Raw genomic sequence first — 20,787 nt, forward strand, 5'->3', positions numbered from 1 at the left:
AGATGTCTTTTATGACAAACTGGTTTGCAGTTTAATTTACAAATAGAATTCTAAGTAAGCAGTCTTTGCTCTGCCAAAGCAAATGACAAACAGTACGGGTTTTCATTCACGTAGCCCTCAGCAGGATAGAGGAGATTAAAATAAAACTGAAATAATTTAGAGAAAACAAATAAATGTTTCAGAAAGTTGAAGAAGATCAAAGCCTGAATTTTCTGACCCCAACTGTACAAGTATTTCTTATTATATTGACCAGTGCCATCAGATCATTAATTAAAAGGAAAGCGCTGGCAGGTGGCAGGGAAGCAGAAGCCGATAATTGGCCCCCTTCTTCTTTTTGCCTTCAAAAACTCTCTCATTCTTTTGCAAGACATGCCACTAGGCAGACAGAAATGCCTACTTTGTAATATAATGATTAAGATGAGATGAAGAGACCCTTGCGTTTAAAGCAGCTATGCCTAATGAATGCAGCTAGCTTTATAATTATGATCCTACTTTTACAACAAGGAATACGATGTTCCATTCAGCATCTCCTCAACTGTCAAAAAGGTAAAAATCTCAAATATAGGGGTCTACACTTGGTGCTTTTCACCCCCTTATTCCTTTTATAGCAGTTAGCAAAACCAGGCAAAAATAACTACTAGTAATTCAAGTATCCACATAAGAAAGAAAGAACGAAATATCTGCAAGTCTCACCACTTCACCAGGTAAGTTGTTCAGGTCATTAAAAGGGGTTTCTAGAGTGTTTGTGTCCACATTGAGCAAAACCACATCCTCCAGTGATCTATTTTTCACTCTCTGTTAAGAGGGAAAAAAAATAGTGGAAAAGCATTTTACTATGGCATCCTCCTGAAGTACATTTTTATTGTAATGTGCTAGATTACAAACAATGATTTTACAAAGGACAATAATGGCAAAGACAACATTTTGAGCTTTAGATGTAGGATTTGTGAATTAGAAGCAGGATTCAGAGTAGCTTTTAAAAACACATTTCTTCATCAAACATTAAGGTTATATTAATAATCTCTGAAATACAAGCATACTCAAGAAATGAATTCTTGAAGATCAAAATTTACAGTTAAATATATTGGAACTATACATATCTTATAACAACATTCCATTCTCTCATATTTGTGAAAATCAGATAGGATGTTTATCACATAATCAGATGAAACCCAGAGAAAACTAAGTAATTATTTGTAGATTTATGTAAGTCCCAGGCATTTGATGTCTACTAGTGTAACAGAAGAATGGATAAAACAATCTCTCATTAATGGCCTTGACTAACAGCTAAGAATTAAACAATTTGTTCCTTTCAGGAAAAAATGATAGAACTCTTTTCTATATGGTCCTACTCTGGTCCAGGAAATAATTGCAGAAGGAACTGAGTGACTTCTTTTTCAGAACAAGCCTTTCTGTTCCATCATTTTCTGATAGAATAAGGAAAAAGATCCTAGTCAAGATATTATGACCAATGTAGGCAGGTCATACTAACCTGATTTGAGAGAGTAAGTTAAGAAACATACAGGATAGAAGGCTCTTTTTTGGAAACACAGAAGTGCTAGTGGCTCAGACCGGGGGGAGAACCCACCTTATCAGCTTAGCAAATGGTAATTGATCCTTAGAAACTGCTTTAGCAGAGGTGTAAATGAAATAAAGTTCCCAAATCAATTATCTGCTCTGAATGATAATCAGACTACACGCATAGGTTTAATGGTGTCATCAAATGGTTACGGAAAGAGGCAAAGCTATTTATGGCCCAGCTATTACTTACTGCTCAGGTGAGTTCTACTGTTTTGTTGTATGTTCAAATCTGAAAAGGCTACCTGTTGTTTTTTGGCAAAAAAAATACTGATTTCTAAATTAATAGTTATGAATGTTATGGAATGAATGTTAGACAGATTTTTCAGAGGGACAGGAATGTAAATTATCTGGGAATTCAGAATGATGCTGAATTCTGATTGATGGCAACTCCAAATTAAATTTTAATTGTTCTTATTACTGGGAAAATCTGTTGCTAAAGCACTAAAAAAGGCAGGAAAAAAAGCTATCATTGATCTATTAAATAGACACAGAAACAAATGATGATGCAGAACTTACACGTCTCCATAAAACACTTCAAAAGTAAGACTTCAAAGAGAGACATTTTTTACTTTGTAAACCACCTGAAGCTTAAATTTTGTAGTTCTGTATGCTAAAAAACAGGGATTCTTTCTGAAGCATTTCCATTAAAAATTTCATTAATGACACACACCCCTCACGCTTACCAGTACGCAGCAGCGTATAGTAAACTCACCTCTATTAAGCTTAAGTGGACGCCAATTAGATAAGGCATCGGTGCACTGAAGAAAAAAAGTGGAAAAGATCAAGATTTAAGTACCAACTACTACAGCGTTTGTGGAGCAGAAAATATTTAAAATCTTGGCACATACAGTCCCTAGTTAACATTCACTGTTTAACCCTATATTAAATGAACTGTTGCCACTGTTGCTACTGAATTTTTTACTAGACAAGGGTAATTTTTGGTTTGTTTGGTTTTTTTACTCTGCAGTAAAGATGGCCACAAAATAAAGGATGCTGTTCCTAGCTATGGAAGTAGTAGTGAGAAGATGTGTATGGCTTGCTAACCAGCTTGCCATACCCACTTTCGATAACCAACCATACTGTATGGCAGAGCTAACCCAGTGGATGTTCCAAAAGTGGTCTGTCTCTAGAACTACAATGCTTTTAAAACACCATTCTGAAGAATATGGTACCAGTTAACATCACCACATTGCACCGCTAACATCATTAATGCCAGTTTTGGTTCTGAATGTGCTTCTGAAACTCCTCGTTGGTGGGCGTTTGGAAGCTGTATAATATCCTGTCTAATTCAAGATAGTAAACTTCTCATTTCCAACCTGAGTAAGATGAGGAACTATATTCTCAAAATAAAACAAATATCCACACAAAGCCTCTGGAGTGAGACCTCCTGCAGCACACAAGCAAAAAACTAAACTGGGCTAATTTATCACGGTTTCCTATAATATTCTGTTTCTTCCTCTAGTGAATGTGTTCTGGCAACATCTGACCAAGAATATACTCAGCATCCAGCGCTGAAGGGAAAAAACATCCAACAATCATCATCACACTTTTGGGTACTGCGAGATTACTAAAAATATTCACTCCAGAGAAGCAAGCAACAGATAGCCTGGTTTAAGCAACTCAGTGGGAAATGAAATACTAAGGGACCAGAGAGAAAAAACACTATATAAAAATAATCTCTGAAAAATAACTGGAAGGTAAGATGACTTCTATGAAGTTACACAGATAGCCGACATACAATAATTTCTCCCATTGTATTAACTCAATCATAAATCTGAGCCACTGGCACCGACTGATTGGCGACTGACTTCCTGAGGCCCAGGGAGAGGCTTCACTGCATCAGTTCACGTGGCCTCATCAATTTGGTCCCAACTCTGGGAGCAAAAGTAGCAATTCTCACCTGCCTGCGACTGCAGCCAGTTTTAGAAAAATCTGTACACACTATTGATTAGCCAATTGCTCTCATTAACAATGCCCCACAGGAGAGGATCGATTAAAACAAAACCAAACCAAACACTCCCAAAAAACCAAAAACCAAACAAAACAACCAACCCAAACAAAAAAAAAAAAAAATCCACAACCCAGACTGACTGAGGCCAAAACAAGATTTCATCATGTTTATACTATCAAAATAAAGGTTTGCTGAGACTGCAAACTGTCATGGCTTAATGTTTCTATGCAACGGGGCTTCCAAAAAGAGAAATGGAGACCCCTGTGTCCCCACATGGCTTTTTCTTAGCCCAATACTGAAAAATTTTAGTACCTCCTGAGGACTTCATCCACGCTGAGGCCTTATACCTTTGTGGACTAAACACAAACTACATGGAATTGTAAATGGGTGCGACTCCAGAGCAGACACACATTTATATTCAGAGAGCAATTGGACAGCTTTAAAACACTCTATAATTTTAAGAATGTTTAATACTACATAACATATTTAACCAAGCTAGTGAGAATGACTTATGACTGACATGTAACTGAGAATTCTTCTGCTGAACATGCCGCAAAATAGATCCTCAGGTTCATCACATCAGAGTCTCTTAGCGTTACAAATAACGTGAACTCGAGAAACTACGATGAAAACAAGTGCTATATATCACATACACATTTTAAGCACACTTGTTTTCTTGTACACCGACACTGTTCTAGCAGCTTCACCAGGCCTGTACCAACTTAAAGTAGCCGATGATTTGCTCCATTAATAAATCTGTCATTAAAAAGGGTAGCATGTAGCTCTTTTCTATAGAGCAAAGCAACAGCTACATCATTTCAATTTTGAGAAGTTAACAGAATAAAAGTACAAAGCTAATTAGACAAACACATCTTGAAAATGCATGATACAAAAATTGCAGGTATGGAAAGCTAATTTGATCATTTTCAACAAAGAACAAATTTTATTACCACTGGATTCTGAAGCCTTAACAGCAGAGGTTTGTAATATGTACATGAAATTGCTTACTATGATACTACTGGGAGCTGCTATATAGTTTTTCCTCTTGCTTATGCATGTTATTATCAAAAATGTTATTAATCTACAGCATCATTGCCCAAAATAATTACTATGTTATGCAAAACATGCAAGTTAATTGGAAAATAATTGTCCCATTCTCACGAAAACAGGCATGTGTATATCCCAATTCAGAAGAGACCAAATCTCATAAAAAGACATGTTGCAATTGTAACTTGAATTTTCTAATTGCATTATATTCTTAACAGAGTATCAGTATAACAGATGCTTTATCATCCATAGACAAAACTGTCATACATTCTTATATCAGTGACTTAGTTTGCCAAGAAATTACAAGGAAATTTGATGTAATTAGCTCTATCCTTTACAAAAAATAATTTTATTCAAATATAATTACTGTATCAATGCTCAAACTTAATTTTTGTGAAAGGTTTCTTGAAAGCCAGCCACCTACTGGGCTGAGTGCAACAGTAGCTTTTTGCTTACTTAAATGTAGAAGAGAAATAAATTCTTTAAAAATATTCAGAAAACTCTATTTTTTAGTAACTCCGCTGTGTGTTCTTCCTCTAAAGCTAAAATGAAAATTACTTTCACAGCCTAATATTTTGCTATCTTTTAGAAGAAGAAATTTATTATCTCTTCTTTTTTGGATGGTTGTTCCATTTCTCACACTGGAGCTCTCATAACAGAATTCAAGGCCGAGATAAACTACAGGGGGCGGGGGACGACACCATTTTGAAGTAAAGAAACACACATTGTGTTCACACACTGGACCTTGCAAGTATTCATAACCCCGCCAATCCTGACAGCATTACAGTCCACACTGATGCTATGTACTGGTGGGTTTGGACTACTTAAAGAACATCATTTACACTATGTTTAAAACCAGTCTGTATATCAGGTTGCCTGATACAACCTAAGAGGCTTTCTGATTAAAAAGGTAAGTGGAAGAATTTAAATAACTTTTTAATATAGATTTGTTTTACTCAAAGATACATTTTTCTTTTTTCATGCTCACAAAATGTACCAGCTAGGCAGTTTACATAATTTATCACATTCTAATCCCCACAGAATTATATTGTTTATGAAAATATAGTCCAGCTCATAAAAAAAAAACCTGTGGATTTCTCTTGAAATATGTTGGATGATTAACATGCAAAATGAAGTTGCAGGATCAGGGCCAATATTTAAACTAGTAGATTTAAATGTATTTTATCCTTGTTTAAACATGGTCTTACTCCCTTGGAATGAACAAATTTATCAAACTGCTAATCTCCTACTTCGTTTATTTGAATGTCATTTCAGAATAACACTAAGAAAATGAGAGTTCACGGGAGACATCCCAACAAAGTCCAAATGAAGCAATGACAATGTAGTTTCTAGCAGGAAAATGCATATTAAGCCAAAAGGAAAAAAGGCACTTTTTTGTAAAAAGAACTTTGCTCTATCAAAAGGAAAATATAAAAAAAAATTAGAAAAATATTTTATTAATTTTAAATTGACATGATCCTCTTGGACTGCACACTAGGTCTGGCCTAGTATAAAATTTGAGCTTATGAATCTATCAAGGTTTTCTAACTTGGTATATTATATACCTATGAGCAAACCACTTATTTACTATTAATACGCCAAGGCATGAGGAAAACTAAGTATTATGTGTTTTTATTACACTATCCCAACCTATCTCACAAAAGAACCATTCAAACTAGACATGATCAGACAGAGAAATATAGATGCACAAAAATCCGAGTTAAAAGGTCTCAATTATAGTTACTGTGGTAAATTCATCAGTTGTGCATTTCCTTTCATGAACTTCATGTTTCCATTTGAACATCTCTAAAAAAGGGGAACTTTTTTCTTTCCCACTCTATTGTACTACTGTGAAAAAGAAAAAGGGATATAAATGAGTTTTACAAGTTTAAGAAACTCCATGCTTCTTTTTAATGAGTTAAAAAATTTCTTAGGTCAAGCCATAATGACCTAGAATCTCAACTATTATCATCATCACAAGAAGCTGTGTACAGCATCTAACATTATTTCTGGAAACATTATCTGTGCTTAGGAGGGGAAAAAAAAAAAAATCTTCTAGTATTCAGGATGCACTCTGCAGGGTACAGCTTGAATAAAGGTGTTGATCTACCTTCTGAGAACAGCATTTATGGACAATACTGAAGAAATTACAAAGCTTCTGGTGGTAAGCTCAAATAATACAAAAATTAAACAAATACATCCAAGCTCTACCCCCATCTTGGTGCATTTTATCAAAGCTAGGAGGAAAAACAATTAGGACAGAGTTTCTTCAAAAGAAAACTATCATTAAAGATGAAAGGCTTAGCTATAGTTGAAAGTAAAGGGAGGTGCAGGAGTAGATTATTTGATTTCTTTTTTAAAACAATAAACAATATATATATGAAGTACAGGAACTACCACAGAAAAAGATACACCATGGGCAAATATTGTCAACTTGAGAAAAAACTACCAAAGAGGCTTAAGGAAACATAATGAGAATTTCTTTGAAAACAAGAAGTTCAATAGACTGGGTGGAGTTCAATGGAACATCAGTATTTATAGGTTCCAAAAAAAAAAAAACCAAAACATAAAGGTCAGCAAACACACAAGCATAATTTATTTCTGTGAAGAAAAACATTAATAACAGAAACATAGATTTATGTCGGTTGGCATGTGACTTCGACTCAGTTTTTACATATAGTAATAATTCCTGATCTCTAAAATGGCTTTAAATGGTTCATTTTTCCACCACAGATCCATAGGGTCTAGTCAGTGTGCAAGTCTCCAGGGATGGATACTCCTGATTTAGGCGCTTTAATGGAAAATCTCATTTGCTATCTCTGGCACTACAATGAATAAAAGAAAGTAGATCTCTTCTTAGCCTGAGATCCTATAACACAGGCATGTGGAAATATCATCCCTTGAAGGGTCAGAAGTGACTTAAAAAGTGATTCTTGTTCAACTTAAAAATTTGCCCAAACCACTAAGTCTGTCAGGTGAATAGAAACACGTCAGGAGAAGCAGAATTCTTATAATGAAAATTTTGGAAGTACCAAAAGGAGATTTTAAGCTCTTTGGGGAAGGTGTTGGATAGGACCCTGAGTCTAAAATGCAAAAATTAAATAATTGTATAGACCTAAGGGAAACATTGATGCCTAACAGACATTTGATTCCAGAAAAACTGATCAGTTTTTTTCTGAATGATTCCATCAGTATCATTTATCTCAAGTTAAAATAAACACCAAGAAAAGAGTAACAATGTTGCATTAAAAATACTGAATGCATTCTCTAACAATAAAACGGGAACAGTTATTATAAACATGATTCTAAATGCTGCACTGATAGTAATCAGCACTGTAATTCAAGGTACCAACTTGAAAACCATGTAAAGGCATGCTGAAATATCTCTATTCAAGTCATCACTTAAGCATTAGCTTAAGTGCTTTCATAAACTGGATCCTGTGTATTTTGTCACATAAGCAGTTAGTGTTTTCATCAGTTACTTGGAATTACAAGACAGGTAAGAATCTCAGAAATGGGGATAACAGGTTAGCTGTCTTACCAGCAGTAGTCCAGAAGATGTGGAGGAAGCACTGGGATGTAAATGTGCTGCCAATACATTGGATATAACAATGCAGCTGACGCATGAACACAAGCAGTTAACTAAAAATAAAAACACACACACAGAATTGGCAACAAAAAATATGAATAAAAAGAAAATACAAAACCATTAAATTAACTTTTAGACATGCAAGAATCTTAACCTCCCCAAACCATCTATTACAGCATTCTTCTAATTACTTTCAATCGCATAAACGCATCCATGAAGAACTCTGATATATGTATGCAGGGTACCACATTTGCAAGAAGTCAGGCTAACAAGTCAACGAAAAGTTAGTCCTGCTCAGCTATTCCCTTGAAAACAGGAAAATAAACACGCACTACTTGATGTTTATCATGGTCAAACGCAGGTACTGCCATGAACACACAGGACTCGAGCGCACTCCAGCTGCACTCAGCTCTGCTGAGCGGGAAAGACTCAGGGGAGTGTTTTGCTCCACATTTCGGCTATTTCGAACAACTGGAATTGATCCGAACCTGCATAAAGCCGCAGAACAGCACTAAACTCAGGAGCAAGATTAATTCCTGTTTGTGTCACTATCTTGACTTCCAAAATACCTTTAAAAAAACTGAAGTGAATATTTCCTGTGATAGCAAAACAACTTTATTACAATTTTCCAAAACTCCCTTCCCAAAGCAGAGACTGGCAAGTCTGGCACTAACATCACCAGAAAATGAAGGACTCCTTGACTAAGAAAGGACGTGTTATGATCTGCTTGTTATTTAAAATGGACATTCTTGTTTTTCTAAAACAAACAAGGAAACAAAACAAAAAAAAAAACATTACTGAAAAAAAAAAAATCCTCACCCCCCACCCCCAATCTATGGAATTGATTAGAAACATGGTCAAGTTCACCCCTCAAGAGAACATAAAAATCTGCAACACCTAAAGAATTCAAATTTGATCTATCAAATACCACTTTACTATCAGGGAGTCACTCAAGTTTGTTTATTTTATTATGCAGCCAGAGAGTTACAATAGAATGAGAAAACATCAAGATTGTGTTCAAAATAAGGTAGCCTATATTTAGCACATAAAACACTACAAACCTCATTAAAAAAAAAAAGAAAAGAAAAAAGATTTTAAAAAAGGGAACGCCCCACATAGGAAACGCCAAGCTTATGGAAAAAGACAAGACTGTCCTAATGTTTTATATCACAACAAAATTACTATCTGAGGTTAACTTGATAATAGCACTATTTATTAGACATGTACTTTTACAGTAACAAAACAAAGAGCTAAAAATAAACTGTAAATCCTGTCCATACAGCAAGTGCTAAAACATTATGGATTTTACAGGGAAAAAAAAAAAACCACCTTTGTGGAACAGATCAGCACTTAAAGCTTTCACACGCTGGTTGTCTTGGACATTTATACTTGTAAATAAAAATTATACTGCAATTTTGTACACATATTCTTACACTAAAAATGAAAAAAAGTAATTATAAGACCATTGCAGCAGAAATCACGGACAATTACAATTTGTGCAGCATAGTTTGCTCAGCACTCAGATTAATATAACACGATTAAATATGGAAAAGAAGAGGGTCTGAAAGCTCCTGAGGGATATCATTAGGGCAAATTGCCAAAGAATGAAACATGAGCCAGTCAGGAGAGTCTGGAAGCTGCAGTAGTACCAAGGGACCTGAATGTTCGACAGTTGGAGCTTCAGTAATGTGTGAACTGCAGGTTAAGGTATCAGGAGACTGTTCACTGACACACAGAATGTCACTATTGACCAGCAAACTGCCCGAGCCTGACAGCTACACTACAGAAAGCCAAGTATATCATAATTCCGTATTTAAACTCTTCGTTTCAGATAAACATCTTGTTTCTTAGCTTTACATCAAACCTCTGCAATTACTCTAATTTTAGACTTACAATGGCTATTTTAACAATTACTGTCTTGGTACTAAGAATTAATTGATTTGAGGGAAGAAATAAATGAGTATCTTAGCCCTCTTCTGCACAGTGGGATTTATGAGTTATACTTCCATATTATCTCTCTCTGTAATTTTACTAACACTAGTGATAGCGCAGTCAAGCTCAGGAACATGTTTTCTGCTCTTTACTCAAAATGGATATGGAATTACTAATTAGTATGTCCTCATACTATTGTACACAGTATATCAATTTCAAACTGCAACTACCTATATAAAAATCAGCATTTCATATATTTCAATCACAGACTGAAATAAAGCTGAGCATACAGTTATACAGGATATCCCCCAATGTATACTGTCGCCTCCTCCTCCTCTTAACAGGAATTCTTAAATTATGAATTAAGATGACTATACTATTTGCATGAAGAAATATTTTCCTATCTCATGCATATGTCTGTGTTGTATTTCAGATTTCACTTTAACAGAGGAAGTGGATAATTCCTTAAAAATATTTGAAGTTTTACTAAACTCTCTTGTTTTATAATCTATATTTTGGTGTGGCACTGAGACTGGCATGTATTTAACATTTTTAATTTTAAAAAATGTACTAAATTTTAGCATTTCTAGCAGGAAAGGTAAAGATTTGATTACTTACACATCAAGAGGTGGTTGCACTGTTCCTTTTTTTTCTATTTAATAACATCTTAATGTAACATCTTGTTTAAACATTTCCACCTATGCTGTTGCAGTAGGTTTCCAAGCATTTTAGTATGGCATGAATATGTTTTATAGTCTCCTTTTGTATACAGCCTGCAATACAAGCAGCTATGGGATTCTGCTGCTCTTCAAACTGTGCAACATTTTAATACTGTGCCAACTCTACCTTTAAGCAAATACTGGTAAGATAATTACAGATTTCATATTAAAAATTGCACACTTTCTGGCAAATTCTCTTTTTGCCTTTTTTACTGTTTCAAGAGTGACTGCATTTCTCGAATGCATTAGCTATTTAAATAACTTACTTCTTTAACTGACATATTCACTTCTCTAAATAGAATGGGGACTACTGCAAATCTTGGAGTAAAGCTGCATGTCTTAAGTAACCAGACAGTTCAAGAGATCTGAAAAGCATTCAGGGACCAGCTAAAGCCCGATGGCTTACATCGGAATTCAGAGGTCTATAAAGGTGACACTGGATTTGGGGGGTGTCTGGCTGCATCAGCGTTTGGGAGCAGAGCCAGCCAGAGCCCTGGGAGGCATCCTGCCGAACGCTGGAGAAGGAGATGGTAAGGCAGAGCGCGCAGCACAGGCTCCTAGGTGCAGAAATGAGCATCTGTTGCTTAACCAAGTGGCAAAATCTTTTGCAGAAAACAATTCCTTACACTATTTAGGGAAAAAAGCATTTGTATGGAGCCTGTCTATTGACTTCTATCTATTCCAAAGGAATTACCAAGATCCACCTTTTAAAAAAAAATTTTAAGAGAAATGTCATAGATCAGAAAAATCACTTTTTCAAGATAGGTAGTTGTCATCCTAAATTATCTTGAAGTCATCTTCAAGGCTGTGTACAACCTTACCTATTTTGCCAGCAACAACTGGAGATTACATCAACTCTGAACTGTGATGCTCTTTACAGATAAGCTTGTGTACATATAAGATGAAAGCATCTGTAAACCTGTATGTACAGGTGAAAGCATCTGTCCAATAAAATTTGCTATATATGTATGTATACACACACATATATCATTGCTCAACTCTGCAGTTTGCTTTAAAACCTTAAATTACAGTAGAACAGTGCTGCAGAACCTAGTTACTGCAAATCTGATAGCTTATTACTTCTTTTGAGGCAACAAATGATGTTGAGACATCATCCTATAGTCTACTGCACTGGGAAAGACCTACCAGAGCTGTGTGTCTATCCATAACAAAATGGGCGGGCAGTTTTTAAGTGAACTTTTTGTTTGTTGAAACCCATTTGTCAATATTGAATTGAACTTTTAATATTTCTGCTTCCAACAATTTTGATTTTTTAGACTGGTTTTCTCTATTTCAAAGAATATCTTCTAGTTTAAACAATTTTTATTTCAAAAATAAAACCAATTATCATTTTAAAATTGGTTTAAATAATGTGGTTTTAAATTACATAAGAGTCAATTGACCTGAACTAGTTAAAAACAACTTTTAACAAAAAATTTAAATGTTCAACCCTCTAAGAAATTGACAAATTTAATTTGAAATCCCTAGTATTTGCATTGGACATGAAAAGAAGTTTCCTGTCCCATTGTATCAGTAGTGACTTTACTAACATTACTGAGTAAAACTGAAAGTTTCAGTCTGTTTCTGATCTCTTCTGGTAAGACACTGCAGCCAGCATCACCACATCAGCTTTCACCACCCTGCAAGGAAAGTATGTGGTGTTTTCTCCACAGTTTTGTGGTGATTTCGGTACAATAATTTTGTTTCCTGGGAGGAAAAAGAATAATAAATGCTGGAACTATGTGCCTGGTGAATACAGTCTCTCCAAATAGTGGGAGACCATGTTACAAAGTTTGTTAAAAAAATTCGTTACTGGGTGACAGTAAATTGAAGACTACCTGCAAGACTGTAATAATGCAAAAATTCTAGAGAATGACAAGTTACTTTCCACCTTATGGCAATAAGCAGCCACTTGGGAAAACTTGTTCAAAATCTACACACTATTGAACAGGAACAGTCACAACAAGTTTTAGTTCAAAACTTGATCAAAGCAGGTTTACCTGCTCCTGGGATCATGAAGAGTGCAGCTCCTCCCTATGGCTCACATGGATGCAGTAATTCTGATGTGTGTATCTGTTACCCCAACGCTCACTTCTACCAGTTAACCCTTCTACTCTGGATTTCAGAGGGACTGGCCCTTTTTCTTTCTTTTTTTTTTTCTAATTTCAGTTTTTGCTAAAACACTGTGACATGTCTAGAGCCATACTACTTCAGCTGAAACATTTTCTGCAGACTCACACATTATGCTTATTTGATACCTATTATTCACATAAATTCAATGAGTAACATGAAAATAATTATTCTGTATCCCGCACAATACATGCCTGGCAGTTCCTTTCTATCTATATAAATTATTTTCTTCAAAGTCTTTTCTATAACCAAAGGTAAAAAGAAAGGCACAGCAGCATAGGTGGCAAGATTTGCATACACCGCAACACACAAACTAGAAAGACAGAAACTGATTAGCAGAATCTTGTCAGAAAGCCAAAAACAGCAACAGAAGTTAGACAAAACGCTAAAGTAAAATTAACCTGTGATACCATACAACCTTTCAAAATCTACTATGAATGACTAAAGAACTACTGTGACAAAACCATTTCCTGAAAAACACTCAAACACTGTCAATCTCTGTCAACACCATGTCCAGAAATGGGTACTGGTGTGCTCTCTCCCTCCTCCCTCACAGTCCCATTGGGCCAAAGAACTGCTTCCCTCCCACTGCCTTGAGCACGCATATGTTGAAAAATGCCAAAGATTCTGTTTAGTTATCTCATCGACTTATTAATATCTATAGCAATAAATTGTAAGGGATGGTTCACCCTTTTACCACAATTCCAGTACCTACCATCAACCTGGACCAACTCTTCTTGCTGTTACCCCAATACTCCCAGTTCATGAGAATTACTGAGAAATCACTATCTGCTTCCTGAAAGGGGAACAGTCATACAGGTGAAAGGAAGCCTCTCCTCTACATTATTACAACTCCTAAGCCTACCAGCTTTGATAGAGGGGCATCCATAGCTAAATCTTGATTGATCAGGAAAGAGATCAGGCCCCAAACCCATAACGGATACTTCATGGTTGCTAAGACCTACCTTCCCATCCATTTCTTGAATGGGTGGGGGAAGACTGCTGGGGAGTAAAAGTGGGAAGGGAGTCCTTGCTTTTGCCAGTTTACAACAGAGCATAAATCCCTTCCCAGCTCTAAAGAATAAACAATTGGACTAAATCATAAACTGAATCCATTCTGCTGGCATTGGTGAGAAGTCAGAAGTCCCTGATGAAAAAAAATTCAGCAACAAAGGAGAAGAGAATATACTGTCCAAGCCATGATATCCAAAGCTACTTCTTATGCATTTCTTTAATGTAGCTCCTGGCTAATTGTTTCCCATCTGCCATCCCCATAATCTTTAAGCAGAAAAAGAGGGAGGACCTCAAATGAGCCATAATGCATTTTCCTCCTGTTGGCAAGATGAGATCCCCAGCTCTCCTCTCTCACAGAAGGGAGAGAGGGGAAGGGAAATACATTTCCAGTTCACAGATGAAAATTTTAACTTTTTCCACTGTGAAAATTAAATGTGAAAAAGAAAACACTAGTATAAAAAACTTATTGTCTCCTGGATTTGGGTTTGGTTTGGTTGGTTATTTGGGTTTTTTTAGTATTATTCACTTCCTTTTGTCATTAATGCTGGGGGAAGGAAAGGGAAGAGAAGAGTGTTATTCATGAATTTGACAGCATTTCATATACAATCAATTTCATTGTTTTCCTGCAATTCTTGATTCACAAAGCAGCATTATGGCATCATTCTTGTGCATTAGTTTGCAAGGGAAAAGAAAAGACTGCAGACCTGGTTTGTTCCTTGCCTATGGCTCCAGGAGTGACACGTTTCCCAATAACAGAAGCCAAGCAGAAAATAAAAATGAAGTGCTAGCAGACAGGTGAGCGCTTAACAAGGAATACGACTGGCATACTGTGCCTATACTAAGGATCTACATGCACTTTTTTACATACTCAGAGATATCTATATAACAAAGTAGATGTGGGTGGCATAGAAAAAGCCACATAACTTGATTCAGTTACTCAATTTCTTCATCCCACAAAGATTCTTAGTATTTTTCATAGGTTAAAAATGAAACTTCTGGAAGCTAGTCGTCAGCTTTTATCCCTAACACATCACACGTTAGGTTAACTAACAAGTTTCTTCTGATACTCATTATCTTATAATAACTAACTGTACTTCTTTATATCATCTGTTCAATAATTTCAGTTTCCTCATATTTCTTCACTTCATCTCAGTACATTCTTGATAATTCGTTTATTCTCATTTTGATGTTCATTTATTTCCTAACTTCTTTATCTCCTGTCTCACAGAAACACAGAAGAACACAAGCATATACATCTTTTTGTCCCTTTTCCTGACCACCTCCTGACTCCCAGTTTCCTCCCTCCTTTAATTTATGTCCTGTTTCCATGGAGGAAGAACTACTCTCCCATAAAACAAGGGAGTTCTGCAAATGTTTCTTGCTTCTGAAAGGAGAGTTTTCAGGAAAATAATTTTTATTAACGTTTCCTCCCCCAGAGTAACTCCATGGTATGTTCTTCTGCCATACACTAATTAAGAAGCAGCAGGGAACAGCCTCCTTGTGAATAGCTGACAGACAACTTATTTACTGTGCGCAAGAGTAGAGATAACCACTGACTATGTTATAGTTCATCTCGTCATTGGTGAATTTTGGAAAAAAAAGAAGAGCGATAAAGCAGCAGCGACTGTGAAAAAGGGGAAATCTTGCCATAATGGCACACCAGGAGAGCGAGCTGGTATTACACTCACACACCCGTCAGTAACTCGTCTTCACATCTTATGCTTCACATGACCACCAACAACTTCAGTGGCACCTTTTTTGTGGGTGCGAGACAGTTCTGGCCAACAAAATACGGACTCTCACTTTCAGCTCTCATACAGCCCAACCGCAAAGGACTCAGTATTTAAAGGCTTCTCTTAGATTGCATGGGCCCACAGCAGTGCCTGCACTGGCTCTACACAGCATTTTGCTCCAGCAGTTTTTACTGAATTGCCCAAGATTATATGAATTGAAAAAAAGAAACAATTTTTGCCCCAGATTATCTTAATACTGGATTTGTTCTTTTTCCTGAAAGCGCTAATACATGAAAAATTTAATTTTGAAATGAATTTGCAGATCTGTCTTTCTGTCTACATGCTTTTCTTTTACAGTGTTTGTTTGTTTGGGTTGTTTTTCTGTTTGGGGTTTGGGATTCTTTTTTTTTTTTTTTTTAGTAAAATCAACTGGTACAGTTCTTCATGTTTCACATACAAGGCAGGTAATAGCAATCTGCAATTTTTTATTGTTTCCCCCCCCCAAAGAAGAAGAAAAATAATTCTAATCATTTGCTGACCACATATTTCAGTTTCTTTTCACAAATTCTTTCACAATTATTTCTCCTAATATTGCACTGTAGCAATGGGAAAACTATTCTAAACTTCAAGACTGGAAGAGCTTTCCAGGACTGGCTGTATATCTAAACACAGTTTGATTTCATACTGACATCCCACAGCTTCATTGCTAGAAGTAAAATCCCTACAGGTGTCCCAATAGGACTTGAACTGCACCCACAACACGCACCTCTGCCCAGTTTATCTTACACTACTTACACCTGAACTATAAAAAAAAAACCAAATACCACCATTATTAAACACCAGTCCTCATCTACACCCAGACCAAATGGTCTAATTGACCTGATATTCCAAAATGAATTCTAATTATGCTTCTGGGAGCTCAGTGAGCACCAGTGGAATATCTGTTCTGCCTTACAAGTCATTTCTCGTTTTCCAAGAACTAAATTTAGCCCTTGCACATTTCCACTCACTATGTACTACATCACAGAAATCCGAAACACGAATTAAATTTTTAATCTATATATTTTGAATTATTGGAACAGTATTATTTACAATGGATCTGCCATACAATTCATAAATACCTTTTTAGATAAAATTGTGACTGCACTACAGTGCACAATTAAAATAAATTAGATGCTATAGTTTGTTTAATTGGAACTGGAAGGGATCACGCTAGCATACAGCAATGTGAGAATGTCACTAAGCTGCATGACAGCTCCCAATGCCACTATTTCTTCCAATATGGAAGGCCTGTACGGAGTCAACGGTTCCACTATCTTGGATCCTTAGTTTGCATCAAAGAAGTAGTTCCATAAATAGCCAGCTTTGAACTCAGAAACATAAAAATACAAATCAGGAACTTTCTGTCTTTCCAGGCTCCACATCAACGTGCACTGTGCTCTAAAACCACATCCCAGTGATCTTGCCGAGTCACAAAGTGCTGCTTGGCAGTTTTTTTAACCATATCCATGAATCTCCAACATGTAAACCACAGACAGATTTAAGTGAGGTGAGAGAAATAGACAACCACCACAATTATTTTCTGATTCAGTTGATGACAGTACTGCCTTGGGACATACAGATTTTTGGAATGAACTCAAGACTCTCGGATTTAGATTGGATGCAGGAGGAGTGAAGCGATTCGCAAAGACAATGTGTTTAGGGTAAAGGGTGTTCCGCTTTCTCTAGTGGCTGGTATTACCTTCTCCAAGGAGCCTCCAGGTCTTCCCAGTGCCTGAGCAACCATGGATACTGTGGCTGTACCTGAACAAGACTAACGAGGCAAGGAACATGAAGCCACCACTCAGTCCAACTGACTATGGCGACCGACAGCAACTGCAAAAAGCTCTCTTTGCATATAAACAACAGTAAAAGTGAATCCACAAACATAAGTTTGTGTGTAAATTTATATTCAGTGCTCCTTCACCACAAAAAAAACCCCAAACTAAAAAAAAAAAGTCTCTTTTATTGACATATACGTTTGTTTTTACAGGGATCACCAAAGAAACCTACAACCAGTGCGAAGCACAACTTTGTAACCACCATGCTCTCAGACACATCAGACTTGTATTACCTGAAACAAATACCGTCTAAATGTTATCTCCATTTTGACCATTTGCTTTAAAGTGTAGCATCCTTTCCACCTGCCAGTGTAGGCCACAGAAGATACACTCTAGTTAGCATATTACTGACAGGATGATGAGAAAGCTCCTGTCAGACACTGGCCAGCCGGGTGTTTGAGACAAAACGCACAGCCCCAGCTGACTAGTGAGGGAAAGACTGGTGAGGTACAATTACAGAGGCATATGACAAGCTTTCATGCTTGAGTGACTTGAGAACCAATGACATGGCTTTAAACAGCAATCCTTCCTACCTCCGGTCACAAAACAGCAATAAGTCAACTGATGCACTGTTGTAAAATCATGATTTATTCCTTTGCTTTGAATACATGAGAGTGTGGTATGATGTTCTGGTAGACTACCACAGCAGGTGCACTTGGGGCCGAAACATCTAGGGTCTGCCTCCAGCATGCATAAAATCAATGCTGTAGTTCAGCCTTCCTGGAAAAGCCATCCCTAGCACTTTAATAATTTATAGAAAGACTGAATTAAAAAATCATTTGTACTGAAACTCATAGAGCTCCATGCAACTAATAAGAATACATGCAGATGCAGTGACGTGTGACAAAATGGTGCCATGCAAGAACACAAAGCATGACATTTAGGAAAGGTCTTCCTTTTACAGCTAAAGTGAAACAACTAACAGCCACCTTTGTGAAGAGATCAATTCCTTTGTTTCATTCATCCTTTTATTTAATCCAAAGCCATATAATTTGTTTCTCTTTCATAGTTCAGTGTTCAAAAGCCAGAAATGGTAATTTTTGCTACAAACAGATCTTACAGAGCATAATCCTCAGGCTAGCTGAATCCATCTCACTAACACTAAGCCTGAAGCAAGCTGTGAGGTTGGTGATAATCACATTATTAAAGTGGTTGGAAAGTCAAGCTAATAAAAGAATCAACAGTTAGGGCAAATAATGACCCAGAAGCTACGACAGAAAGGAGCAGTGGAAAGTCTCCACTTATATCTTGGTACTAATTGGTAGGGCAACTAGACAAAGATTTCCACCGAAGGAGTTTTGAAAGGGGTTAAAAACACAGAAAATCAATTTAAAGAAAGATGCAAAGAAGACATAACAATTGCAAAAATCAGAAGATGTATATAAAACAAAGCCTGCTTGGCTGAAATAAAATATAAGCTGACAATTGAAACACACCCTCAGGATAAAAGGGTACTTATATTATTTTAATTATTAAAAAACTCTACTCAACAGTTTAAAATAGGCAACCTTCTTTTCTCTTTATCTTTTTTCCTCCAAAGTAAACCTTTTTAAATACAGCATCATTTTTGCCCCTTTTTCCATAGCAGGGCTGATCCTTCACTTTATAATGAAAGCATGAAATTTATAGGGCAGAAATGCCGGACAAAGAATTCCTGTACATAAGTGTAGTTTTCCATCCCTGGCCCCCCACAAGAAGGGTGAGGAGAAAGTGAGTAAGGCCTTGAATTATGCCTTTTGTTATCAGTCACTGCCCTGAGACAGTGAACCGAAACAAGAGCTGATAACTTGAAGGTGACATCACAACCCAGTCTTCATGAACTGACATAAACACTTGATATTCAGTTAACCCCAAAGATAAGGCACAACTCCCTTAACAGAAAGTCGTACTTGATAGCACTATTTTTTAACAAATAATCTTTTCAAGTATCAAGCTGTAATTTAGGAATATTAAAACACGACCTTTGCAACACAAAGTACCAGTCTGCTGTGTTTTGTACACAACAGAAGAACAGCACAAAACTAGCAAATGCTAATGCCCAAATACATTCCATTTGCTTATTTGTATTATATTAAGCAATCCAACATTTTAAAGAAGAAATATCTTATGCCAAAAACTAATTTAATCTTTCCTGGCAACTCAGTTAAATTCTTACAGGAGATACTGAGGAGTGTTTAATTTACTTTTTAAACTCTGTTGCTCCATAAAGAAGCAAGCCTCCCATCAGTTCTATTCTGTTTATGAAAGAGATCAGCAGGTAGCAGCTCTCACTGAAGTTCCTGATAAGCCAGGTCTATTTCTCTGTTTTATCAGAACCCCCTAGTGCAAGTGCAAATTAACCCAGTCCTGTATCAAAAGTGGATCTGACGTGACGTGGCAGTAATTTCATTTAGCTATGACTTAAGTAATGCTAGTAGACTGAGAAAATAACCAGAAGAAAGTGAAATTGATGTGCTGTCTCTTTTTGGACTTGACCTGCAATCTGCTATTTACATTCACAGCTTAGGGACATTCTTCAGGATGTCCAAGTACCACTACAAATGTCTCCTATTGCTACCTATCCTTGTCCAAGAGAGTGATATAAATTATTTTCAAGTAAGGACATCATCAAGATGACTATTACTTCATGAAAAGGTTTGGAATTAACTTTGTTCAAAATTCAGCTGTTTAAGTTTCTCACAACCAGCACATTGTACCTGTTGTTGTGTAATGACTTCCAAAGAACTTGGAATCTGAGCATAGAAGTAAGGCGGTCTAGATCAGCACAGTGTGATTCTGATACCTCCTCTTCTCTTGTCACGTCACAGCAACAGAGATCAGCCAAGATACTCAGTCTAACAAAAACAAGTCTTAAGAGGATCCAAATGTAGGCTAAGAGTACGATTCTAAATCATGTTAAGCAGACAGACACGTGCCCACCTGCAGAATGAATCTTCCACAGGCACAGAGCTGCCATCATGATTCCTTTCTCCTCTCTACTGGAACAGTGAAAGAGGTCTGACCGCAGCATCATTGCAGCTGAGGGGGTTTTTTTATGGTGATTTTTTTTTTTTTCTTTTCTTTTCTTTTTTTTTTTTTTTTTTAAATATAGAAAGCTGGGTCCCAGATTGGCAAACTGGGAAGAAAAAAATTTGATTCCTCAGTTTTGCTACATCATGTGAACCTCTACTAAGCCAGGTTCTTTGAAAGGGCTTTCCCTTCAAATTCTCTT

General features: G+C 36.5%; 1 protein-coding gene across 1 annotated transcript in view; it reads right to left on the bottom strand.

The window, feature by feature from the left end:
* LOC104166495 (DENN domain-containing protein 1B-like) overlaps positions 1-20,787 on the bottom strand; it is a gene marked incomplete at its 5' end in the record, with an annotated part of 126,425 nt that overhangs the window by 16,575 nt on the left and 89,063 nt on the right. The window contains 3 exon segments of the mRNA XM_009706439.1: positions 694-795; positions 2,294-2,339; positions 8,121-8,221. Of these exon segments, the coding sequence (XP_009704741.1) occupies positions 694-795; positions 2,294-2,339; positions 8,121-8,221 (249 nt within the window).

The sequence above is a fragment of the Cariama cristata genome, unplaced genomic scaffold (assembly GCF_000690535.1).
Source record: "Cariama cristata isolate BGI_N322 unplaced genomic scaffold, ASM69053v1 scaffold3258, whole genome shotgun sequence".
NCBI classification, from domain to species: Eukaryota; Metazoa; Chordata; class Aves; order Cariamiformes; family Cariamidae; genus Cariama; species Cariama cristata.